The sequence below is a fragment of the Catharus ustulatus genome, chromosome 17, assembly GCF_009819885.2.
Source record: "Catharus ustulatus isolate bCatUst1 chromosome 17, bCatUst1.pri.v2, whole genome shotgun sequence".
NCBI classification, from domain to species: Eukaryota; Metazoa; Chordata; class Aves; order Passeriformes; family Turdidae; genus Catharus; species Catharus ustulatus.
The window spans coordinates 11,058,869-11,084,440 of record NC_046237.1 but is presented as its reverse complement, the minus strand read 5'-3'; the positions used below and the strand labels follow the sequence as shown (position 1 = coordinate 11,084,440).

The 25,572-nt window shown below is 45.9% G+C and overlaps 4 protein-coding genes across 5 annotated transcripts in view; all 4 read left to right on the top strand.

Moving 5' to 3' along the window:
* PPP1R16B (protein phosphatase 1 regulatory subunit 16B) overlaps positions 1-6,298 on the top strand; it is a 57,613-nt gene extending 51,315 nt beyond the window's left edge. The window contains exon 11 of the mRNA XM_033074909.1: positions 454-6,298. Within this exon, the coding sequence (XP_032930800.1) occupies positions 454-975 (522 nt within the window). The 3' untranslated portion in view covers positions 976-6,298. The remainder of the gene's footprint in view (positions 1-453) is intronic.
* Positions 6,299-7,089: 791 nt separating this feature from the next.
* On the top strand, positions 7,090-14,288 carry LOC117004307 (protein FAM83D-B-like). The gene is made up of 4 exons (XM_033075018.1): positions 7,090-7,539; positions 10,076-10,243; positions 10,945-11,069; positions 11,425-14,288. Exons 1-4 carry the CDS (start codon positions 7,090-7,092, stop codon positions 12,371-12,373), a joined length of 1,692 nt encoding a protein of 563 aa, XP_032930909.1. The 3' UTR covers positions 12,374-14,288.
* A 66-nt stretch (positions 14,289-14,354) lies between these two features.
* Positions 14,355-18,714, top strand: LOC117004555 (protein FAM83D-B-like). The gene is made up of 4 exons (XM_033075378.2): positions 14,355-14,804; positions 15,658-15,825; positions 16,407-16,531; positions 16,764-18,714. Exons 1-4 carry the CDS (start codon positions 14,355-14,357, stop codon positions 17,152-17,154), a joined length of 1,134 nt encoding a protein of 377 aa, XP_032931269.1. The 3' UTR covers positions 17,155-18,714.
* A 1,668-nt stretch (positions 18,715-20,382) lies between these two features.
* The window catches only part of LOC117004358 (probable ATP-dependent RNA helicase DHX35), a 28,467-nt gene continuing 23,277 nt past the window's right edge, over positions 20,383-25,572 (top strand). For both annotated transcript variants that reach the window (XM_033075102.2, XM_033075101.2), the window contains exons 1-6: positions 20,383-20,459; positions 21,840-21,973; positions 22,353-22,445; positions 22,588-22,665; positions 24,232-24,336; positions 25,183-25,244. In XM_033075102.2, coding sequence (XP_032930993.1) covers positions 20,420-20,459; positions 21,840-21,973; positions 22,353-22,445; positions 22,588-22,665; positions 24,232-24,336; positions 25,183-25,244 — 512 coding nt within the window. In that variant the 5' untranslated portion in view covers positions 20,383-20,419. The remainder of the gene's footprint in view (positions 20,460-21,839; positions 21,974-22,352; positions 22,446-22,587; positions 22,666-24,231; positions 24,337-25,182; positions 25,245-25,572) is intronic.

The following is a 25,572-nucleotide window of genomic DNA, read 5'->3' as shown; positions in this document are numbered from 1 at the left end:
GTGTAAACAGAAGATCAAATTCTCATTTGGTATAAACTGGGATGTCCCACTCAAGTGGAAAGCCTGTTCTGGATTTACAGCTGCATACACAGTTTTGAGACAAAAATGAACCAGGATGCTCCAAAAATATAGTGTGTGCCTTTCATTCTAAAGTTCACAAACTGGTAAGCAGAAAAGAATTGCAAACTTGCTTTACAGTTACTTGTTTTTAATTAGATTATTGTCATCTTATATAGGTAAGCATATTAATTTTTGTGTGTGGAGGGCGCTTCTGAGTTAAGGTTTGGGAAACAGTTCCTGGTTGGGGCTCGCAGCTTTAGTTGGGGAATTCAATGTTTGTGCAGCAGCACCTGTCTGGGAGAAAGGCTGAGTGTGAGCAGACTCAGGAGGTGGTACAGAAATGAACCCTGCTGTGGGGAATGGGAGCAAATGCTCTTTCATGTCTTGTTCCAGAATTCAGTGCTGGAGAACTCCTCCCTCCTCCCGGAGCTAGCGAACAAAAGCACCCAGTGTGACACCGAGATGCCGCTGCAGAACGGACTGATGGCCTCTGCCAGCCCTTACCAGTACAGCTTTTCCAACGGGGACATTTGGAGCATGCACGCTGACCCTGACAGTAACCCCGGGCACGTGCTGCCCTACAGCAGCCCCGGGCTGCCCGAGGCCCCGCAGTTCTGGGGCACCTACAAGGAGCACAACCACCAGACGCTGTCGGAACTGAAGCGGCAGCGAGCTGCGGCCAAGCTGCTGCAGCACCCCTTCCTCAGCACCCACTTCAGCACTGGCATGGCAGGAGTTGCTGACAACGTGGGCGAGGCCAAGTCGCACTTAATCGAATCCAGGACTTCTCCCTACAGCTCCAATGGGACCTCAGTGTATTACACAGTGTCCAGTGGTGATCCGCCCCTCTTGAAATTCAAAGCTCCCATGGAGGAAATGGAAGAGAAGGTGCACGGGTGCTGCAGGATTTCCTAGTCTGGTCTGTGTCTCACCCCAGAGGAAATGAGACGTGGGTGGGCTGGTTGGATCTATCACAGTGGCCAGGTTGTTTGCATTCCAAAGGGAGAATTTGGTTATGGACATCCTGACTGTGGCAGCCTTGTTCATCTCAAATTGTACTTTACCCTGCCAATCACTTCCACTGCAGCTGGATGAGTAATGCAGGTGGAGCAAGGCTCTTGGGAGAGGAAGGGATGCACATCAACACGATGTCAAACGAGTCTCCTTAGTCTTGCTCCCTGGGGAAGAAGGTATGGTGTGCTGCCTCCCCATCCTTGGGAAGTCATGAGCTGCCTTGGAACAAAGAAAGGATCTGAATTCAAATCTTTGTGTCTGAGCCTCTTGCTGTAAGTCACCGAGCAACTGGAAGGTGACAGTTCAGAGCTGTGTTTTCACTCAGGTGATGCACACATCCTGGAGGGGAGATCAGAGTGCAAGAGTGGACTGAGCTGTTTCCCACACAGCTGGATCCAGCACTTCCTGGGCTGGAGCAACAAGCAAGCACAGGTGCTGCTCTTAGGAAGTTTGCAAGGTGTTACCTCCTTGCAGTGACAGCTCACCATCACAGACTGTGCGCTGGCTGGGTCCTGTTCTGCTCGTGTCACCTTGTCACTGCAGACTGCCATCAGGTTTGAAGCAGAACTTTTCCTGGAACAGGCTTCACTCTATAGGCTTTAAAACTGATGTTGCAATAAAGGGGCCCTGGCAATAGAATTTTACTGCAATAAAATACTGACAAAGGTCTATATTGGGATAAGTAATTTAAAAAAAAACTTATTTGTACTATTTAGACTCTTAATTTGTTAAAACTGAAAAGACTTTTGTTGATCTCACTTTCCTACTGATTCTGTTTGTTTACTCTGTATGCTCAACACAGATACTAGGGGCAATATGCTTTGTGTTCTGATTTTTTCTGGATTTCCAGAACGACAGGGCTCAGGAGGGATGGGAAGGAAAGGCTTGCCAACACTAACTAGGAGCACCATGAAAGCATTTCTAATCCCGTACATGTGACGGCACGTGCATTAACCTGCAGTCTTTGGCTGAGAAATAACTTGAACCATTGCTGTGGTAGTTGAACACTGCAGCAGGACAGGAGATGTTTTGTTCTGTTTCCCAGCTCCCTTGCTGAAGCTGTCAGCAGTGGTAGCAGCTGGCAGAGGAATGTTTAAATGCCTGTGTGTCTGTGGGAGTTGCCTGACACCATCAGTACTTAACAAAGCCTCTCTGCTGTGCAGCAGCTGCAGCTCCAACGCTGTCTCGGTGTAGTTCATGTGAGCTGTGACAGCCCACCTGGCCAGCACTGTCACCTGAGGGTAACCTGGGGGTGTGGTGCAGGCTTTGCAGCAAGTTCAGGCTTTGTGCACCTGGGGGAGGTGAGAGTGTGGGACAGCTCTGAGGAGCTGGCCTCACTTCAGTTGTTTCTAAGGAGTAACTGTAAACTTTAACTCCTCTGCGCAGAGGGGCTGTCACACACGTAACTGTTTGCCTGCATGAATATGTGTCTTCTTGGGCAGCTTAAATTCCAAACTCTGAAGACAGATAACCTGTTTGGGTCTCTGTAAGCCATCAGTGGATTCAATCCAGCTCATGTAGTTGTGCTTCAGCCAAGCTACAGCAAATGCAGCTTCCACCCATCTTCCTTTTACCTGGCACCTGTTAGACATCAATATTCCCCTTCACATGTACTCTTCCTCTGTGGGGATCCTCACAGCCTTAACTTTTTTCTAGGCTATAACAAGTTGACTGAGGCTGCCAGTGACTGTTAAGTGCTACCCTCTGCCCCCCATCAAATCCACCTGTTGCTGGGGCTGGATACATTCCCATACAGGGCTGACAACTTAATGGTTTGAATTGTATGAAGATAGAATTCTCTTTACTCACCAGTTTTAGGTGCAAACTGGGAAGTGGTAGCAGTTGATCTGGTTCACTTAAAACCCCAGTTCTGCTAAAGGCAGAGTTTGAAGCATGCAGAGAAGTGGGGCTCTCTCCATTTTTTAACATATCCTAATTATAGGACTAGAAAATACTTCTTATGCTTGACCTTAAGGGATTTTTAAAGTCATTCTCTAACAGTAAGAGGATGATTTGGTAACTGGAAAGACTTTACTGCATCTGTGTGTGGTTAACAGTGGATCTTGTGATTACCTTAAGTAAATTAGTCTGGGATAACACCAAGTGTGGCCTGGCTATTACAGAGCAGAGGAGATGATATTTCAGGTGCCTCTCTCCTCCCCTGATGGTGAGGTTTGTCTCTTCACACCCATCCTAATGAGTTTTCTGAACTCACTCTAACAAATTTTGGTGCCGCTATCTACTAGGTTGTATATGGTGCAAAAATTTGGGCCCAGATGTTGCCTTCCCTCCCAGCAAAGGAGGAGTAGGGCCCTCTTCCTTCTCAGAGCAACTTTGTGCTAGCAAGTGTCTTGAACCCTGCCTAATTCCAAGGAAATGAAAAAGAGATCACTGAATGCAATAGTTTAAGTAGTTTGAGGCTTGCTTTCACTGAGAGCTGTTAATACATCAAAACTGCAGGAAACCAGTCCGTTTTAGACAAACAGCTCTTTGGCTTCCATTGGTATTTCACATTTGTAAAACTCTGGGAACTTGTCATCCTGGCTGTGAAGTCTAGTGGTGTCTGATCAAATGTAATCCATTCTTAATCAGACAGGAAAGTTATTAATGGTTAAGAGGCAGTAATGGATAAATCTTGCAGAATGTGTTTCACACCCCTGCCAGTTATTTACCTACCACTGGCCTTGGGCTGAAGTTGCACCAGGGTGTGAGCTGGAAGGCTGTTGAAGAATGGCCTGGAATGGGTTCATGCTTCTGTGTGGTGACATTTGGTATGTAATGGTCACTGCTTGTGGAGCACTGGCAGAGCTGTTGGCTGTAGGTCTGGGATCAGGAATTCTGTAAGGTGGATAGTTAACCTGCTGCTGGTGAACTGTTTTGTGAAGAAAAACAGGCTTTTGGGGGAATAAAAAAAACATAGATTCTCTTACACAGGCATTGTAGCAGCCTACCTCTAGGAATAACACTTTTCACTGTAAAATTTGGCAGTGTTACAACAATAGTGGGGTTTTGATATCTGTGTGTTTTAAATGCCATCCCAGAAGAAAGCTCTGAGGTACAGAGCAGAGGGCATATGACTAAAAAGCTATAGAAGCTAGAAACCATGTTGTGACTGGCATATCTTCATTTATTAGAGGAACATTTGAGGTTTTTGTGATATACTGGATGGTTTTAAGATCAATAAATATCTAATTAAAGATTCAAGGCCAGATTAGAGTCCCAGTTCAATTACCAGCGAGCCAAAGGTTGTAGCTGTTGATAGAGACTGCAAAGATCTGGGAATGTGAATGTACTGACAGGTCTGTTGGAGGCAGAGGTGCATGAGAATAACCCTTCCTTCTCCCCACAAGATTTTCCTGTGTGCTGACTTTGTACTGTTTCTAGCAACTAAGTGGTTGATGAGAGCAGCTTTACATTCCATGTAAAGCTACATTCTTCCGTGTTGAGAGAAATTTGTTAGATGAAGAAAAAGGTGTCTTTCAAAGCAATGTCTCTACTTTAGTGAGCTCAGCCCAGGAAGCCCCAGTGCTGAAATGTTAGTTGAGGGCTTAAAGTCCCATTGCTGGAATCTGTTTGAAGCCAGACCTGGATCTGTGTTTCACACACCACACGATGTGATTTCAGCCCACCTTATTTCACTTCTTTGGTGCTCCTGAATCTTAAAACCCTCCCAGTTTTGGGAAGAACTGACTCTAGCTGATGTGATTCTGTGCCATCTAGGAGGTGTGGTTGAAGAACCACCTGGATGAGGAACTCCTGGTAGGGAAGGAGAAGAGCATGGCAGGGCAAAAGCAATAATGACTCAGTGCAATACTCAGTGGAGGCAGTGACTTCTTGAGTTTATTGAGCAGGGTCTTCCTTCATGGGGTTGAAATCCCTTAAAAGCTCCCAAATGGCATTACAACTTCTGTCTAGTGTCCTTTTTTCTGATTACCCACATCATCCCTGCTGAAACTGAATCAGTTACCATGGAAAAGGGAATATCCTGAGAAAACAATAGCACTGGTCTCCAGTGAGCCATGGATGAAGTGTTGTCTGTCTGCTGGAAGGTTTCTCCCTACACCTGGGTTATTTCTGTGCCTTACACTTGCTAAAGGTAACTTGTCTCTGGAAGGTTTGTGGTGGCTATACAGTTCTTGCTGATTTTAACTTGGAGACTTCTGCAAGGAGATAATAGTTCAGAGCATGCCAGATTTTGACACTATTATTTACACTTTCAATTTCTCTCGTGCTAGCCACTTCTCTCTTCCTAAAAATACAGAAAGGAAATGCACAGGGGCTTCACTGTATTTTAACAAATCACGTTGACTACTTTAATGTGTGAGTTCTCTACAGGCAGAATTCAGAACACACTTGCAGCAGCAAGGTCTCACCTCTTTCACCAGAACACATTTACATTTTTTGATTTCTTTTGCCCATGGCTTGCAACAGAACAGTTCTCCCTGGTTGTTCTTCACCTTTATTCTGTTTTCATGTTGGCCAAACTGCTAATGGACTTAGTTCCCTCACACAATTCGAGTATCACTGGGCACTCCAGGCAACATCAGCCATGGCACAATAATGACCTAGACTATTTTGCTGTATTTCAACCATGGAAGCTGTAGTAGAGGAGATCCTGCTCAAGTTACCTGTTCCCAAAGCTACACCAATGCAATGATCTCCACCCCCAGCTGGAGGGAGATACGGGTTTTTAAACAGTGCAGATGCAGCCTTAGTATTGCCACCACTATGTCTTCAGCCTTTAGATTGCAGTGTGAGGTTGCAGGAGGGTGGATAACCCCGGGAGAGGCAGGACTGCTGTGTGTACAGGACAGTAAGAGATGATGGCAAGCCTTCTGCAATAACTCGTAATTCCATTGATCAGTAGTAAACGATGTACAGATAAAACTTGATGAAATGTATTTTATGTGAAGAAAAAAAAATAATGTAAGAACTGTATATTGTATTAGCAGCTTTGTGTATAAAATGGCATTTTGGCAATCAGAGTCTAATATATTTAAAACTTTTTTTAAAAAAAGGATATTTGATATTGTATGGAATTGACTTTATTGCTACTGTAAGTATGAAGATGGTTTCTTAACATGTTGAAGCAATGCATAAAATCTTAAACTTTATGTAAAACTCATGCCAAAAGCGTGTTTGACAGTATTAGCACCTGACTCAGTGTCTTTAATAGAGATTGAATTTTTTAATTTAAAAATTATATTAAATTTCTTTTAATAATACAAAAATGCCACTGAGACTTTTTGGTTTTGTTTTAATTGGTTTAAGTTTTGGTGCTCTGTTAAATATCTCTGCCTCCCAGCTGAATAGAGCCACGGGCTGTCTGGAAGAGGAAATCTTGGGTGGGTGGGTGGGTGTCATCTTTTGTTTCAAAGGCAGAGTGAGGAAGTGTTTGGACAATGCTCTCAGGGACTCTTGGTGCTGCCCTGTGCATGGAAATTGGACCTGGATGAGGCTTGGGGATCCCTTCCACCACGGAATATTCCGTGATTCTGTGAGGTGGCGGCAACTGGGAGCAGGAGCCAAGCTGGAAAGCCAAAGCTGTGCCTGCCTGCCGTGGGAGTGTTCAGGGCTTTAGCTCCAGCATTTGTTAGCATCACCACGAGAAGGGTTCTCAGAGGGGATTGATTCTGTTCAGGGCAAAAGCTCCGCGATCCCTGCCCGCCCCTGAAGGCCGGCAGGGCTGTCCCAGCCCGGGAACTCCCCTGAAGGCCGGCAGGGCTCGGGCAGGGCGATCGCAGCCAGGGAGCTCCCCTGAAGCCGGCAGGGCTCGGGCAGGGCTCAGGCAGGGCTGTCCCAGCCGGGGAGCTCCAATGAAGCCGGCAGGGCTCGGGCAGGGCTCGGGCAGGGCTGTCCCGGCCCGGCAGCCCCAGCCGGCCCCGCCCGGGGAGGCGGTGCGGCCCTGCCGGAGCCAACGGCGGCGCGGGGCGGGGAAGGCGCCAGCGGCGGCCGCGCTGTTTGGATTCAAACTCTCCGCAAAGCGCTCGCCGGGCCCGGTGCCTCGCTCCGGCCATGGCCAACGCGTCGCAGTGTCTGGAGGAGGGCTCGGGGCGCTGGCCGCCGCCGGCCGGGCCGTACAGCGAGGCGCAGCGCCTGGCGCTGGAGGAGCTGGTGGCGGGCGGCCCCGAGGCGCTGCGCGCTTTCCTGCGGCGGGAGCAGCTGCCGCCCTTCCTGTCGGAGCCCGAGGTGCAGGACATCGCTCGGGCCGCGCTGCCGCCCGCCGCGGGCCCGGAGCCGGCGGCCGAGCCCTCGGCCGGAGCCTCGCTGGACGCCTCGTCGCTCACCTACTTCCCCGAGCGCTCGGACCTGGAGCCGCCGGCGCTGGAGCTGGGCTGGCCGGGCTTCGCCAGCGGCGCCTTCCGCGGGCTGACGCGGGTGGAGGCGCATTTCCAGCCCGGCTGCGGGGACAGCATGTACGGCTGCAAGGAGGCGGTGCGGCGGCAGATCCGCTCCGCCCGGCAGGTGAGTGCCCGCCGAGCGCCCTGCCCTGCCCTGCCTCTCTCCCCTGGGTCTGCGAGCACATCAAAAATGGGCACTGGCACCGCTCAGCGTCGCCATGGGACACCCCGAGCAAAGCCAAGTGGCTTTAAACCCTTGTCGAGCAAACAGTGTCGTATTGACGGGGACAACCTCGAAAACAGAGGAAAAGTGGCACTCTGGGTGCTGCACCAGCGGGCCCTCCCTTTGCCGGGTGCTCTGGGCTGATGCGCCGGGAGCTCCCGGCCCGCAGCACTGCCGCTGTATCCAGCTGACCCTGCTTTCACGCTGAGCTATTCTAGAATCTATTCTACATTCCCCACGGATGGGCTCTGTCAGACAGGTTCGCTTGCAGAAACCTCCTACTGTCCCTTAAAGGGCGTGACACACAAAAAGCCTCTTTTATAAAAGAAGGTTACCTATAGATAAAACACCATGATTGTATTTCCCTTCCTTAGCTCACTAATAGCCCCCAAGTGACGTACAGAACTGCTTTTGACAGGACTTTCCTTCTCCAGGAGCGGGCTGTTCTGATGCACAGTTGAGAACCACGTGGCGTTGGAATTTGTAACTGTTCCCTGTAGCTCATTGCATTCCCGCAGTTTACAGCCTTCAACTGCAATCCCAGCCGGGAGCCACCCTTCTCCTGAGCAGCCATTCCATTGGCTCAACTAAAATTTAAATGTGCAGCTTCCTTTTTGGGTGGCCAGGTGAAGCAATCCCTGTCTCTTTGTGCAACGCGCACGGCACACCCTGACTCAGCAACCGAGCCTAGTCTCTATTCCCTTGCGAGGGCAGAACTTAGGGAGTGTGTGAGGATGGCATGAACCACGGGCTGCTGGCCAGAAACGGTCACAGAGGAAGCTCTGCTCTCAGACAATCCCTACAGCTATATGAGACCACTCTGGTAATTCGAGTAAACACCACAAAGACATTTATTCCCCCCGAAAGCTGTTCTTGTTTGTAATATTGTTCCTTGCAGCATCTGGGCGAACACCTTCCCTCACACTGAGCCAAGAGCAAGGCAAGCTGCTCCTGCCTCACCTGTGGCTGTGCCTGATCCAGGGAGCATTTTTATGGACATAAAGGGACATTTTTGACACCCTAAAATTCACTGAATGTCAGCTTCTGTGTGGTACTTTTCAATCATTTCTGAATTCCTCAAGTTAAGATGAAGACTGGGAAAACTTCAGATGCTGCATAATTTCTACTCAAATGCAGTTAGTTCAAGTGGCTGCTGCGATCTTGTCCTTGCTATCCTGAATGGATGAGTAGAGAAAAGCTTTTTCTCTGTTTCCTCTAAATATTTTGAGCAACATCATATTTCTTTTTCAGCTGCTAATTTTGGGACTAGCACTCAAACGTGCTGTGAATTGAGCTGTCATATGAAAACATCAGCGTTCCCAAGGATTTAGTGTGAATTGTTTTCTTTTCAGGGGTGGTTTTCTTACTTGTCTGATCTTGTCAAAAGCATCTTATTGGTTTTTAATCTTCTTCAACACTTAGACAAGTGATTGGGTGGCAGAAATCTCAGGACACATGCAAGAAGTGCCAACATAAAGTAACTTTATCTAGAAATACCCATGTGCTTGTGCATGTTATATGTCAGAACTCAGCCAAACAGAACCAGTCCCTTAGGGAGCAGGACAGAGGTGGGAATGCAAAGCTCAGCATGTTCCTGTGGGAAAGGTTTCCTGTGAGTAGAGGCCATGCCACACACAGAGCAGTTGTGTTGCATGCTTACACACCTTGGGTGTGCTGCAGCAGCCTCCATCTGATAAGGGCAGGTGCCAGGTACCCACATTGGTTATGTTATCATTGTTCTTTATGCTGGTTTAACAGAAAAGTGGAAAATTCAGTCATAAACTGAATCCTTTATGGCTTTGTCCCTACACAGAAGTGGTTTTGAAGGGTGAGAACTCTAGCACCAAATCAGTGTTTGAGGTGGCTCTGAATTAGCTGGAGAGATGGTTCGTAAATGTGATATTCCCATCTTAGGATTTGCCTTTTTGGAAGAACTGTTGGGTGAGTGGAGGCATTTCCTGTGAAGGTAAGGGATAGAAACTCAGTAAGAATATAGAAACCAGGAAGAGTCTGGAGATCAGCTGGGGTTTGTGAGATCTGACAGCAAGGAGGCCATTTGAGCTAAATCTCCTGTCACTGCTTGAAATACTAATATGATAGGTGTAGAGATGGTTTGTCTGGAGCCCAGATTCTGCTGTGACAGCTTCCCCAGTGTGGCCCCATTACAGAGGATTGTGTAGGAAAGGAGGATGTGAAAGTGTACAAATGCAGCAGACAGAGGAAAAACCTCTTCAGTCCTATGCTTTTCATGCTGGGGCACAAATGAATTTACAGGAGTGTTGTGGGCATACAGAAATCTTTAGAACTTGCCAGGGCCTGTGCAGCAGGACAAGGAAATGCGCATGAGGCCCTGATGATAGCAGCAGGAGAAAATGGCTGGGGGAGGCAGTGGCCTTGTGTAAAATAAATCCTTCAAATGGTGTGACTTTCCTTGCAGGTGATTGCCCTTGTGATGGATTCCTTCACAGACATCGAGATCTTCAGTGACCTTCAGGATGCCTACAACAACCGCCAAGTCCCTGTCTACATCCTTCTTGACCAGGACTTTGTACCCCATTTCTTGGAAATGTGCAACAATTTGGGAGTTTGTCCTGAGCAGGAAAGTGTAAGTACTAAATTGGGGTCAGTGTGGTTTGTTTTTAATTTTGTGATATGGTTTATGCATATCAAAGAAACCTTTCTATAAAGCAGCAGACTGCCTTGAAAAGCTAAAGCAACCTGTCTGTTGCCCATGTGTAGGAGCTACAACCATCATGTGCACCAGCCTTGTGTGCAGTGTGCACTGAGATCCCTGTCCTGAGGGTGCAGCAATTTTCAGAGATTTAATTTTGCAATATTTAAATGGCTTTATTCTTTGGCTCAAGGAATTGCTTGCTAAGGAAAACAGAAACGTGGGAAGCTAAAGGGTGGTACAGCTCTGGTATCATCTGCTTTCTTTCCTAATACTTTGTTTTAAAAGGGTTTGGATGATGTGAGCCAGGTGATTTGCTGTGAATACAAACGGACATGGCTGCATTATGGCTTGGCTTGGATAGGCTTATGGTCACTTCAGTTAAAGTTTCTCTGGAGAGGGAAAAGCATTCCTGCCTTCCTGGGCAGTAATTAATTGGAGCTGACTGTTCTCACCTATCCAACAGCAATTTAGCACTGTGTGACTAAAAACACTGATACACATTCTATAAAAAGTTCATTTCATTCCTATCTTCTATACTGTGCATAGCTGCTTTTAAGTAGAATTGCTAATCAAAAGGTTTTAGAAATGAACTTAAATTTGATGTTACTTTTCTCCTTTCTTTTCTGAACCAGATGATGAGGGTTCGAAGTGTCACAGGGAGCACGTACTACATGAGGTCAGGTGCCAAAATTGTTGGGAAAGCCAAGGAGAAGTTCATGTTGATTGATGGCATTAGAGTGGCAACAGGCTCCTACAGGCAAGTATTGGGATCTCCTGGTGCCCAGTGAAGCTGTAGAAATGGAGATTTGCTGCAAAAAGATGTATTAACTTTGCTGTTTGCCCAGTGTTAGTGAGTGCCAATGGCACATGGACTAGCTGAGTCAAAGTGGGGCTGACACAAATCTGAAAACACCTTTGGAAAACTGGTTTACATGACTTGTTGCTAGCAGAGAGCTTGGCCATGGCTAAATAGAGTTCTTCCTGCAGAAATGAATAGTCTGTTGGCTTCTTACTTTACCTTGCCTTAATTTTTAAGCTGAGTCTTGCTGTCTGTAGCTGTACTATTGAAATTCACTGGAGATTAACAGTGAGTCTTGGTTTATTTTCAACAGTTTCACATGGTCTGATGGGAAGCTGAACAGCAGCAACTTGCTGGTGTTGTCAGGTCAAGTGGTTGAACACTTTGACCTCCAGTTCAGGATTCTTTATGCCCAGTCACTGCCCATCAGCCCAAAGCCACCGTCCAGCTGCAGGAACATGTTTGATCACCTGCTGACCAGAACAGAATCCTCTAAAGAATATACTGTGGAAGGCAACTTGAGAGCAGAATTTGCCAGACTGTCTAGCACTCCAAAGAAATTGCTGGAAAAAACAGATCAGACTGAATATACTCCTGCAGGAAAGCTTTGTAACCTGGGGCATTCTTGCCTGTGTGAAGAGGAGTCGTTCAGCAATCAAGTGGCCTCAGTGGAGCAGAAAAGTGCATCAACTCAAACTGGCCCGTGGGAAGAGATGACAGCTGTGACCAAATGTAATGCAGCCACTCAGGCCAGCGCTGCCACAGCAAACACTAGCACTCAGGCTTCTGTCACAGCCAGAGTGACAGGCACTCAGACATCAATTTTGCTGAAGACTGCAGTGACACAGACAAAGGAGGAGGAGGGCACAGAAACACCCCTCCTTCCCAGGAAGTTGTCAAGAGAAGAGTATTTTCTCTCTGGAAAGGCTGTATCCAATTCTAGCCTGCGATCATTGTCTTCATCATCGTCTCAGTGCTCTCTTGCAAGCTCTACAGGCTCAATATCCTCCCTCCGCTCCTTTGAATATTCCAGCAGTCACAGGGCACAGTATTTCCAGAAACTGCACAAAGAGAGGCAGTTCCACTACTCCACGATCAGGTCGAAGCTGAGCCACATGGTGGAGATCCTGTCGCGGCGGGGCCGTGTCCCTGCCAGCTACATGTCACAGTACCCCGGCAGGAGCAGCCTCAAGCAGCGGCGGGACATCAGCGCCAGCCTGCGCAGCCTCCGCGACGCCTCGCTCTTCTCCCTGAATAAATGATTCCACACAGCACACAGACCTCAGCCTCACGTTGCTGTCACTTTGTACCTAAAGATTCTTCCCCTTCCGTCCAGCACTTTTACTTGTTTAATATGCATGTACACCACTCTCCAGCACTTTGTTTTATACTATGCAGTGTAAGTGATGAAAAAGAGGAATTATGTAGTAACTGCTTGCAGGTTTCTCTTGTGTGCATTAGTGGTGATGATCATTTTAATTCTGGGTATTTAACCTCAAAAGTGAACTTGCTTTCCTGGATTGCTATTGCCTTAGTTTTAATTTATGTAAACTTGGAAAAATCTGAGATGCACTGAACTTGCTCAGAGTGGCTTTGGAGAGCTATCATATATCAAGGAATTCTCAATCTTTTTTTCCAATATTGACTTTAATTTCTACTTTATCTTTGATAGGAGAGGAATCAGCTTTTACAAAGAGTCAAAAAGCTGATTTTATTCTGTGATATACATGTTACTCTTCTACTAAAGCTCCAAAGAGTCTGTTGAAACAGTTGCAGGTTATCTTCAACGCTATTACTTTTCCATTGTTTAGGCCTTCTGAAACAGAATGACCTAACTCGCCCTTTAGTTTGATCATGCTCTTGTGAATTTGTTTAGAGATATGAAAATATCTATATGTGTGTGTACATGTGTGTTTCCTTCTTTGCAGTGAGCTCCAAGGTGAGACAATCACTGAGGGTGTGTGACAAAGCCCCTGTTCAAAAGTAAACTGACAAATGCACTACAGAATGTTATGGGTTATCCTGGGTAATGTTAATTTACAAGTAACTGTGGGAGTTAAACAAACTTTTTTTTTTTCTTTTTAACTGTGCTGTCTGAAGTATTCTTTCCTGCTCTATCATGTTTCCACTACGAACTTGGTTTGAGGAGCTAAAGTGCCACTCTAGTTTTTGAAGATACTTCCAATATTGAGTACTGGTCTTGAGGTCTGGCTGCTTTGCAGAGCCTTTATCTGACTGTTGGCAGATTTCTGTGCATGTCTGTGCTTGCAGGGTCTCTTACCTGAGCAGTGTGTGCAGTCTCTCCCTGAGATCTGACCTGTACTGTTTTTCTTTAGACCTGCATCTCAGTACTTCAGTGGCCAACCACACTGAATTCTGCCAGAACAAATCAGTCTCGGTTATCTATTTTTTTATTTAGGGTGTGTGTGTGTCCAGTAGATGGCACATTTCAGCCATTGGCTTGGATATTGAATGAATGAATAAAAATACACATAACTCAAAAAGGCTGCAAGTGTTGAGAAAAAGTAACTTTGGCATTCCTGTCTGAAATCTCTATGGACAAAGAGGCTTATTACTTACTTTTGTTACTTGGATTTCAAAGCAGCCACTCCTTCACTAAAGTTGGAGGTGGGGAAAAAAGTTCTGTCTGCACTTGTTTGAAACGATAAGATAGTTTATTGCTTGATTTGTGGATCTGGAACACTGGCAGCAAGCCAAGTTGCAGGGAGGGAGCCAAGATTACATGTTCAACACCAATATCGTGTTGAATTTTAAGTGCTTAAGTCCTGCAGTTCTTGAGTGCAAAATTACCTTGTTTGTTCTGTGTGCTTTTCAACTTTATTATACCTTGCAGATGTTAAGGTACTCTAAAAGGAACAAGAAACACTTTACAATTAAACTCCTTTTTGCCATGAGGTTTTCACCTGATTATCGCTGAGCTGTTTTCTGTTTATTTGGCATTTTAAATCGGGGTGACTAAGTGACTAAGCGTCGGCTTGGTGCTTTCAAGCTGGGGCCATTTGCCCTCTCCAACCTTAGGAGCAGCCTTTTGATCCGGGCTGGGCAGCAGGTCCGGGGCTGGGCTGATCCTTCCTCCTTAGCGGCTGGCGCTGCTGCGGGCGCTTCCCTGGGCGTGGGGAAGGCTGCGGGCTGTGCCACCCGTGACTGTCCCGTGGGCGAGCGGCCGGGAGGAGCGGAGGAGAGCGCTATAAAGAGCCGGGGCAGCGGCGGGGCGCTCCGGCCATGGCCAACGCGTCGCAGTGTCTGGAGGAGGGCTCGGGGCGCTGGCCGCCGCCGGCCGGGCCGTACAGCGAGGCGCAGCGCCTGGCGCTGGAGGAGCTGGTGGCGGGCGGCCCCGAGGCGCTGCGCGCTTTCCTGCGGCGGGAGCAGCTGCCGCCCTTCCTGTCGGAGCCCGAGGTGCAGGACATCGCTCGGGCCGCGCTGCCGCCCGCCGCGGGCCCGGAGCCGGCGGCCGAGCCCTCGGCCGGAGCCTCGCTGGACGCCTCGTCGCTCACCTACTTCCCCGAGCGCTCGGACCTGGAGCCGCCGGCGCTGGAGCTGGGCTGGCCGGGCTTCGCCAGCGGCGCCTTCCGCGGGCTGACGCGGGTGGAGGCGCATTTCCAGCCCGGCTGCGGGGACAGCATGTACGGCTGCAAGGAGGCGGTGCGGCGGCAGATCCGCTCCGCCCGGCAGGTGAGTGCCCGCCGAGCGCCCTGCCCTGCGCAGCTGTCCGGGCTACCTCGTCCTGCCCCGCTTCGCTTACTGTATATAACCTTCTGTTTTTAATTAGTCTGCTGTTTCGTATCTCTTTGTATCTTTTACACTCTCTTTTGTAGTTCTTTTGTAAATAAGTTCATTATTTGCCAGCTTCCTGCCCCGGTACTGCTGAAAACCGAGCCGGGCTCTCTGTGCCGCTACGTTCCCTCGGGGAGTCGGCACCCGAGAGCGACGCACCCCGAGCGTGCCCATTCCCGGTCTCTGAAAGAAACACCCATTGCTTCCCATTCCTGCGGATGATCCACGGCAAACCCTGGGGTTCCTACCTGTGGGAGTAGGATCTGTCTCTCAAGGGATCTTTTACTCAGATCTTGACTTGAAATACGAGAATCTCAATAATAAGGTGAAGACAAACCTGGCTTTTATCTTGAACAGAGAGGTGAGATGTAAAGAGCAGTCAGACACTTTGGTTTTGGGTTTTCTTACTGTTCCTTTTCATATTTGGAAAGTTGAAAGACTGGAAAACTGTAGCATTGGAAGTAAGCTCACCTTTTTCTTCTGGCAATGCTTATGAGGAAAAGATATCTGTTCTCAGGAAGGAAAAACCCTCTTGCTTAAGAAGAGATCAAATGTGCCTAACATAGGGCAAAACCGGGTCTAGTTCTGTCTCAGGCTGAGGAAGAATACTCTGTATCACAGAAGACTGTACCATGTTCCATATTCACTTTAAAAAAGGCAGAGGGAGTATTGAAAGTCAAATTTCTCATGTACTATCCCCCTTGGGATGCTGTGGTAACAGCCTAATGGATTCTGCTCAAATTCATTTCAGATGATTGCCCTAGTTATGGATTCCTTCACAGATACTGATATCTTCACAGACCTCTTGGAAGCCTGTAACCAACGGCAAGTTAAAGTGTATATCCTTCTAGATCACTCTTCATTTTCTCACTTTCTAAAAATGTGCAAGGATCTGGGAGTAGACCTTGAGCAGGAAAAGGTGAGCCTTGTCATATTTATAGGGGTAGGGATCTGATCCTCTTGGGGTAATCTTTGAGTTGTCAAAAGAAGGAATTATTACACTTGCTGCTACAACTTATAATGGGTATTATGTAGCTCCAGCTCTATCTTGGAAGGTTTAACTATTCTTACCTAAGACAGCAATTAATAGAAAATCTGAAACCTTTCTAATTGGATGTTACAGCTGCTTTCTGAGCACAAATATTAATTGAATGTTCAAGGAAATGTAGGAGGAATGTCCAGTTCCTAAAGCATGACTGGAGCTGCTTGGGCTCGCCAAGACTTTGAAGGCTGAGGGAGAAGCAGGTTCTCAGGATTCTGTGGAATTTGGATCCTGATGATTAGGTGACAGGAATTTTCAATTCTGCCCAGTCAGTTTATGGGTTTGCCCTGTAATGTCACCTCTTTGCCTACAAAAACAAGACAAAATCCTCACTTGGTTCCTGGTGGGTGCTCTTCTGCCAGTGTGCAGTTCATCAGGGATGGTTATTGCTGTGTTACTCCTTTAAATGCAGTCACTGAACTCTGCAGTGCACCTGACTCTTGCTGTGTTTTTGACAGTTGATGAGGGTTCGGATTATCATGGGGAGCACATACTGCACCAGGTCAGGCACCAAAATCATTGGAAAAGTCCGTGAAAAGTTCATGTTAATTGATGGCATTAGAGTGACAACAGGCTCCTACAGGCAAGTGCCAATTTCTTTCTCTTGCTTTACATGATTTCTCTCTAGCAATACTGCAGAATTGCTTTCCTTATCAGATTTTATGACTGACATTTGTCCTTAAAAGAGCCCACTGCTCATCCGTTGGGTTGTAAGAACAACATAACTAAACGTGATGAAGGAGAATTTTCCGTGAATACTTTCATTAGTGATTATATTGAATTAACTCATAATTTTCTCACTCTTCCTTTGCTAGTTTTACATGGACAGATGGGAAGCTGAACAGCAGTAACATTTTGATCCTGTCGGGCCCCGCAGTCGCGCACTTTGACCTGGAATTTCGGATTCTTCATTCACGGTCAAAGCCTATCAACCTCAAAGAGTTTTCCAGCTGCAAGAAGAACAGGGTGTGGGACCAGCTGTTCAGGATAACAGTGGCTTCCAGAGACGTGACCAGGGAACACTTCCTGAGAATGGAATTTTTGTATCTGAGAGCATTTGTAGGAGATCTGAAGAGGAAGAGGAGCTGGCTGCATGCCTCCAGGGAGGCCCTGTACTCCCCAAATAACACGCTGCACACCTCTCCCCCGCTGACTAAGAGGAATGGCTCCCTGGTTATGAGGCCACACTGGATCATAGAGAGATGAACTGCATGTCCATGCAGAGCAAGAAGCAGAACCTCAGGAACCACGTCCATCCATCCCTGTCCAGCACTGTCTAGCAGTGTGTTTGTGAGGGCAGCTGGGAAAGAAACCTCAGACTGAGAGAAAGTGAAACTGGCATTGTGGCTTTGTTTGAAGAGTACTATAAAGCCATTAATGACTTCTACTATTCTGTTACACTTTCATTTCTCAACCTCTTCATGCATGTTTTAAGCTGTCGTGTTGGCTCGGTAGCTCAACTTTTTTTTTTTTAAGAAATCTAGGTATTGAAATTTATATTGCTTGAAAGTCTGTTCCAAGGTGAAAGCAGGCTCTGAAATGAGTCTTGCTCTTGTGTTGTACAAAGTCTCCATTAACTAGTTCATGACACAGAATAGGAATAACCCTAATCTAGAAACCAGTGGGTCAGTACCACACTACTACTCCTCTAATGTTACATTTTCTTCTTACAAAGCTATGCTGGCAGGCAGAACGAGCTAATGTGTCAGCAAACAAGGCTTTAGCAGTGACTGAATTTCAAATGGCCTTTATATTAGCTGTTTGAATTGCTGGACATCATGCAATAAACATATGCAAGTGGTAATTTTCTAAAGGACCCACTATGTTTGTAGGAGAGCCAAATGAGACCAATTCCTTGACATTACCAGACAGACTTTTTGTTTTCTTTGTGGCTGCTGCTGCTGTCTGTTCATGTGGGAAAAGCTGAGTAGACCTGAAATCTGTGAAGCTGATGCCTCTTCACAAAAGTCCTAATTCCCCCAAAAATGCAATGATACAGAAGTCAGCAAAAGAACTATTTTTAAGGTCTCTTGGAAGCTCAATTTTTTTATTATTATTTTTTAATCCATTCATTTCTGGAGGGGTAAAAAAGCCACCCTCAAATGAATAAGCTCTCCTCCCAAACAGCTGCACACTGAGGTACTGAAATTCCAGCAGCCTGCCAGTGCAGATACTCATTAGTCAAAACAAAGGTTTACCATTTCTCAATTGTTCTTGTGGCTCTTCTACTGCAAAATACTTGGGTATGTGCTTGTGTGAGTGTTTTGTGGGTTCTGGGCTTCAAAGGGGAAGGTTAAAACTTGGCAGGGGGATTTCACATGGGTTTCAGCTAAGCAGCAGTAAGGTAACATTAAACTGGATAGATGGATCTTGCAAAAATGGACATTGCAAAAATGTACTATTGATTAGTGTGCAACTAATCTGGGCCCTCTTTCTTCTGCACTTACAATCATGGAAATATAATCATTCTGGCTCTCCTAATCTGTAAATATTCAATAGTTTTGTACTATTAACTTCCATCCAGATGTAAAGTAGTTTGAAATATGTATTTTTATTCTTAGCTATATTTTCCATAAAGGCAAACCCCATACAGTGTTGAACTCTATGCAAAATACTGTTTGTGCAATCTTATTTTCATAATAATTCTCTGTATATATTTTCTCAAGTATAACTTTCCTATTTGTTATTCATCTCCTTACTTTAATAGGCAGCTCTTCCATGTGAGATTTTTTTCTCAACAATTACCAATATATTGATGATACAAAATACTGTGAGTTGTGTTTATTTTTGATAGTGTGGACTTAAAATCCGAATTACATTGAAAAATATACTTAGAACTTTATGAACATCATAATTATAACTTAATAACCTCTTTTACATGTGTTTACTCAGCTTAACAAGTGACTAGGGAGGTAGAGTGTTGTTGAGTTGCAGTTTGTGCTAATCACTATAACTGCACTGCTAGCATGGAAGTTATAAGAACATAAGATGTGAGTAGATTTTTATTTTCTCATAAGCATGAATATATGACAGTATTACTAAACTTACTAGAAGCAGTTTGGGCTTTCTATTTTTTAATTTCCTTTAGCTTCTACTTAATTAACTCAAAGCCTACATTAAGTTTGATCCAATAGTAACTTCCATGGGCTTTCATGGGTATGTTTGTGGTTTAAACAGCCTGTAAGTAGCCTGTGGTGGGAAACAGCTGCATCTATTCATTACTAGTGCGATAATTTTCTTTCTTGTCCTTCAGCTGCCCAGTGTAAAGTGCAAGAGCTGTGGTGGGTGGTGTGGGGGCATCTTTCCCTGGAGAAGGAATCAGCTCTAATTAATTAATGAGCAGAGACTTTTTAGCAGTGATCTTTTGACCCCCGTTAAATCCTGTGTGTTCCCCCAGGTGACCACAGAATGGGGAGTTGAAAAAGACCTTAAAGCTGATCTCATCCCACCCCTGCCATGGCAGGGACACCTTCCACTGTCCCAGGCTGCTCCAAGCCCTGTCCAGCCTGGCCTTGGATACTGCCAGGGCTGGAGCAGCCACAGTTCCTCTGATCAGGGCCTCCCCTCATCCAGTTTGTACCTTGTTCCTTATATCCAGTGTTCCTTGGACAACCACTGTAGTGCTGCCTACCCACACACCCGCACAGGCGTCTGCCAGATAGTTCATGTTACCCAATGCTGACAGTGGTAGTTCACGTTATCCAATGCTGACAGTAACTGCGTTGTGTGTCGGATTCAGTATTTGGCAATATTCAGCCCAGGGGCTGTGAGGGAAGAGAGGCAGATTTGTTACCGAGTGCTGGCAGTAACTCTGCTCTGTGTTGATTGCAGTATTTGACAATATTTGGCCCTATAAGCTGTGAGGGCAGAAAGGCAGACGTGTTACTGAGTGCTGACGGTAACTCTGCTGTGTGTTGGTTGCAGAATTTGGCAATATTCGGCAATATTTGTCCCGTTAAGGGGCTCTGAGGGCAGATCTGTTATTGAGTGCTGACAGTAACTGTGCTGTGTGTCGGCTGCAGTATTTGGCAATATTTGGCCCTATAGAGCTGTAAGGGCAGAAAGGCAGACGTGTTACTGAGTGCTGACAGTAACTGCTGTGTGTTGGTGGCAGTGTTTGGCAATATTTGGCCCTATAGAGCTGTGAGGGCAGATCTGTTACTGAGCACTGATGGTAACTCTGCTGTGTGTTGCTTGCAGTATTTGGCAGTATTTGCCAATATTTGGCCCTGTTATGGGGCACTGAGGGCAGATCTGTTACTGAGTGCTGGCAGTAACTGTGCTGTGTGTTGGTTGCAGTATTTGGCAGTATTTGGCAATATTCGGCCCTGTCACGGGGCTCTGAGGCCAGATCTGCTCCCCGCAAAGCTCGGTCACTGCCGCGCGCGGACGGGCCGCCAGGGGGCGCGGTCTCCATGGCAACGCGGCCGCGTCACGTGGGCGCCGCTTCCGGCCGCCCTCTCACCCCAAGATGGCGGCGCCCGTGGGGCCGGTGAAGTTTTGGAAGCCGGGTGAGGGGTGTGGGGGGTGCGGGATGTGCGGGTGTGGGGCATGGAGCCCCGCCGCGGTGAGGGCTGCGGGGAATGCAGCCCTGCTGGCCGTGGTGAGGGGTGTGGGGGACAGAGCTCCGACCTGCCTCGCCGTGGTGAGGGGTGCGGCGAAAGCCAGCGGCGCTGCCCCCTCGGCTCTTTGGGGTCGCTGGAGCATTTACAGTGGAGGGCAGCAAGGCTCTGAAGGGATTCGAGAACATGGCTTATGAGGAGCGCCGGGAGGAGCTGGGTGTGCTGAGTGTCAGAAGAAGAGGCTTAGGGGTGACCTCGTCGCTCCCTACAGCTCCTGCCGGGAGGCTGTGCTGAGGTGGGAGCCGGTCTCTTCTGCGGTGTCTGCTGTCAGAGAGCCGGGGGGAAATGGCCTTAACCTGAGACACGGGAGGTTCCGATTAGCTGTTATAATTTCTTATTTCATTGTTGGAGTGGTCAGGCATTGGAATAATTTGCCCAGGGAGGTGGTGGATCACACCATCCCTGAGGGCTTTCAAGAGGCGTCTGAATCTGGTGCTGAGTGCTGTGGTTTAGGGATTATACAGTGGTGGTGCAGGGTTGAAGGTTGGGCTGGATGATCTTGAAGGTCTTTCCTAACCGTGATGATTCTATGAGGACAGTGGGGAAATGGCTGTCCCCTCTCTGCCAAAGCCCAGGGGGTGTTTGTGGCTCCAGCTGGGTGCTGCCCAGGGTGGGATGGCAGGGCAGGGCAGGGCATGGAGTGGCTGGTTTGTGGGGTGGCTGTGTTGCCCTTTGCGGGGGTCTCCAGGGGTATGAAGTGCGCAGGGGAATCCCAAGGTGTTCTGAGGGAGGAGCAAAATCCTGGCCATGGGTGGGAATAGCCATGGTTAACACCATGGAGAGCAGCTCAGTGGAGAAGCACCTTGGAAACAATCATAGTAATTGTTGATTTGTGGTGGAACTGCTTGGCAGTTCTGAAAAGGACTTTTAATAGTGGGAGAAGTGCAAGCAAGGAAATCCTACGGGAATCTTTCTCTTTGCTCTCAGACTTTCCTGTTTGAATCTGCAGCTGGAGATGATAAATTCTGTTATTGAGTTTTCGTTTCTAGTTCCCTTGTGTAATTCCACAGTTTCAGTTGTCAGTAGTTTTGTGATAATTTGCAGCAGGAATAAGTCAAGTTTCAGTTTGTGAGGTAGGTTCAGGGCTGAAGCGAGGGGCGTGTTGTGTATTGTTAGGTAATACTTCAATTGCTTTCACAGAAAATTTGTTTGTTTTAATATGCTGCCACCCATGATTGCTTTTTGTATGAAACCCATTTATTTTGGCTGTATTGTGATACACCAGGCAGAAGTGTGTTGTTCCAGTTAAAATTCACTCCTGTTCTGTAGGCTCAGAGGGTCCTGGTGTCAGTGTCTCAGAGGAGAGGCAGAGCCCTGCTGAGAGCAGCGCTGTCACCGTCATCTACAACCCTTATGCTTCCCTCTCCATTGAACAGCAAAGGCAAAAGCTGCCTGTTTTTAAGGTACAGAAGTTCTTTTTGGTATATTAAATGTGTTGTATGATGTCTGGTTCTTGTGGCTTGTTTTTTTTTTTTTTTTTGAAAGAGCAATTAAAAAATCACTTTAACATAATAATTTTATGACTTTTTTCTCTATTTATTGGAATTTATTGTCCTGTTTGACAGCTGTAAATGACATTTCTAGAGGCTTTGTTGATGTATGTTACTTACTATATGCTGTACATGTAATTTATAGATTTTAAAGAACTGTTTAGCTTTTGGCAGTGAACTCCATGTAACAAGAAGTTACTGTGTCTGCCAGATATGTAAATATTGTAATTTTAATTGATTTTTTATTTTTGTACAGATTTTTTTAATGTTTAAATGTCATCTTCTCTTTCAGCTGAGAAATCACATACTTTACCTAGTGGAGAACTACCAGACTCTGGTGATTATTGGGGAAACAGGATGTGGGAAATCAACACAGATTCCACAGGTATCTGTTTAGATTGGTAAAATTAGGGAGTCCCTCAGGGGATTTTACACAGAATATTGAGCAGAACCAGGGAAAAACACAAAGTATGAGGATATAGCCACAGCATGACCAGTGTCTGTCTTTCCCCCACTATTGTTTGCAGTACCTGGCAGAAGCTGGCTGGACAGCTGAAGGAAGAGTTGTTGGGGTGACACAGCCTCGTCGGGTCGCTGCTGTTTCAGTGAGTGTCCCCATCTTCCTGTTTGCATTATAACCTCCAGTTTATCAGCAGCTTTTGCTGAGTAGCAGGAATCTGCATGAGCTCCTGAATGAATGCATGTTTCTGCTTATCTTTCTCTAAGAGCTGCTGGTGTTACACACTGAATTCAAGCTCATTAGTGGCCAAACGTGCCAGCATTCCAGAACTGCAGATGTAGAAGCTTTGAAGTAAAACTGACTGATGTCAGCAGAACTGTGTACGGAAGTTAGGGCTGAGCTGTGATTGACTCAGGACTAGCACTGTGCTTGTGTGACCCTCAACTTCTTTCACAAGGTGAAACAGTGATGTAAATCTGCATATAGTTATGCAGCTAGTGGAAGAGACAAGAGGCTGTGTATCTCTTTTTTTAGCAATTCATAAGTAGGTTTTAATATTTTTTCTGTGTTTTTTTGTTGTTATGGGGTGTGAGTTTTTTGGTTTTCCCTTGTAAAAATGTCAGGCAGAAGAAGAAACAGTTTTATTGTGAGAAATTTTTGCATGTACATATTATATATTGGAGAGCATAACATTACTTGGATGTGTTGTCAGGAAGAAAAGGAGATGCTGAGGTCAACCACTTCTCTCTGGTAGCAGCATGCACAGAAAGCATCCAGTGCTCCTTTGTCTTCACAACTGCTGCCAGGCACTGACTTGGGTGAAGTTTCTGCTGCAGCATTCTTTTTATACAGAGAACTGAGGTGCCATTTTATAACCCTCATTTTGCCTGTTCTCTGTAACATAGTAAATAGTATCTACAACATACCAGCATCTACCTCAGTGAATACTGTAGGATCCAGTGTTCTTTTACCACATCCAGCCTGGTTAAGGCAACAATCTCTAGCAGTGCTCTGCATCTTGTGCTTTGGGCAGTCTGCCTGCAGTGTCCTCCTTTTTCTCCTTCATAGGGCATCTAGCTGACAGAGCACAAGTTCTATAGGAGATGTTGTGAGTGCTGCAATGATTTCTCACAGCAAACTCGCTTCTCTTTTCCCTTTCATGTCTTACTGCATCATTTTAAGGCCTAAAATAGAAAGATGATTCCATTCAGGCTTAGTACATGGACACAGCAGGGTTTTTCTTTGAGACTGCTGTTGCAGACTGCCTGTACTGTGGCTGTTACAGGAGATGAGAAATATAACTGATGATTTATTGCTTTGTCTTGAACTGAAAATGATATTTTAATATGTGACTTATCTGCTCTCCCATCCAGAGCATGGGGGTTGTTAGAAATAAAGATAGATAGTTGCAAAGATATAAGGCATAGTTTAGAAACTCCTGAACTTCTGCTTGCATTACCCAGACTGACAATTATCCTGAATTCTTGGGCTGAAAATGATTGGATGATAAGATTGCAATAATTAATTCCCTGCATGTATGTATGGGTTAGAGTGTCACTCAAATGACTGACAGTAACTTGTTGGAATTCTACAGGGACTAGTTTATGTGTTGTGGAGCTTTACTGTACCTGTAGATATCTTTGTAGTTTGTAATGACACAAGGCTGAGGTGTGCTGAGCTGTTTCTTGCTTGTGAGGATGTCATTTCTCAGGTTGCAGGCCGAGTTGCTGATGAAAGAGGTGCAGTGCTGGGACATGAGGTTGGATATTGTATCCGGTTTGACGACTGCACAGACCCACAGGCTACAAGAATTAAGGTGAGACATGAACAGTGTGTGGTTACTCTGAAGGGATTAGTTGAAACTCTTAAGTATTTTTGCAAAATTAATGAGAACCTTGTGATGGCCAGTCAAGAGAATAGGTAACACTTCAGTTTCCCAAGTGGGTACCCCAAAATTGTGCTTGAATGGCTGTGGCAATCCAAACCTTAATAAAATGAGTACCTGTTCTATTCTGATAGTCTGACAAAGCACCATTTTCAAAGTAGAGGACAATTTCAAGGCATGGCCAACTGTTGGTGCAGTACTGGTGTGACCTGTGTCACTCATAGTCATAGGGAAAGGCTGCAGTGAATCACAGATTAAAAGTATCCTCCCCTAAAAATAGATTTTGATTAAAAGCACAGATAAAACCCAAGATGAGCAGGCTGAGAGATAATTTGGTGGATTAAATAGCAGCTTTGCAGCTGTTCTTCAGTGCTGTGAGCAACGTTAGTGTTGCTTGTGTTTCTGCAGAAGAGGATTTGCTTTAGTTGTGCTGAAATAGCACTGATGATGAATGAGACAATTTGCTTTGTGATTTTTTTTCAGAGGCTGGTGTTCCTTTATAGTGAAAGAAATCGAGATGGTTGTTCATTAAATAGAGCTGAATTTATTTTTTTTAAAGCATGATGATTATTATTCATTTAGAGTTGGAAATTTTGAGGGTTTTACCAGCAATTCTTGCTTTGTTCAAGACCACAGTTGCAGTCACAGTCTAATTTGATAGATCATAAATTAAAGGCAAGGAAACATTCAGGCAAAAGCCTAGAAAATCATCTTTAAAAATCACAGTTAGCTGAGACTATATGATAAGGATTTTTTTTTTTTTGCATTCCCTTTTAGTTTCTAACTGATGGTATGCTGGTAAGGGAAATGATGGCTGATCCTTTATTAACAAGATACAGGTAAGAAAACATAGAATGAGTGCTTGCTGAAGTGCAATTTGATAAAAAACTGCTTTTTTCAAGCTATTATGATAGTAGTTTTTATAAATTATTAGTGGCTATTATAAATTAAGTACCAATAAAGTGAGAATTATTGTAGAAGTCTGACTTCTTTATGCTGTAAAAACAGCATTGTTGTTAGCATCAACATATTGTTAGTTGATCATTGCAACACCAAAAGCAACAGGATTTGATGCTCTAGTTTTGAGACAAATGCTAAGGGGGCCTTATGGAGTTGGAATTGTTTAATTTCCTAATTTAAATTATTTTTTCTTCCTTATACTAATAA

Excerpts from the sequence above, each read along its gene's own strand:
- LOC117004555 (XM_033075378.2), top strand. The coding sequence starts at position 14,355 with ATGGCCAACGCGTCGCAGTGTCTGGAGGAGGGCTCGGGGCGCTGGCCG. Across the intron at positions 15,826-16,406 it reads TAGACCTTGAGCAGGAAAAG|TTGATGAGGGTTCGGATTAT; the intron begins GTGAGCCTTGTC and ends TGTTTTTGACAG. Across the intron at positions 16,532-16,763 it reads GTGACAACAGGCTCCTACAG|TTTTACATGGACAGATGGGA; the intron begins GCAAGTGCCAAT and ends TTCCTTTGCTAG.
- LOC117004307 (XM_033075018.1), top strand. The coding sequence starts at position 7,090 with ATGGCCAACGCGTCGCAGTGTCTGGAGGAGGGCTCGGGGCGCTGGCCG. Across the intron at positions 10,244-10,944 it reads TTTGTCCTGAGCAGGAAAGT|ATGATGAGGGTTCGAAGTGT; the intron begins GTAAGTACTAAA and ends TTTCTGAACCAG. Across the intron at positions 11,070-11,424 it reads GTGGCAACAGGCTCCTACAG|TTTCACATGGTCTGATGGGA; the intron begins GCAAGTATTGGG and ends TATTTTCAACAG.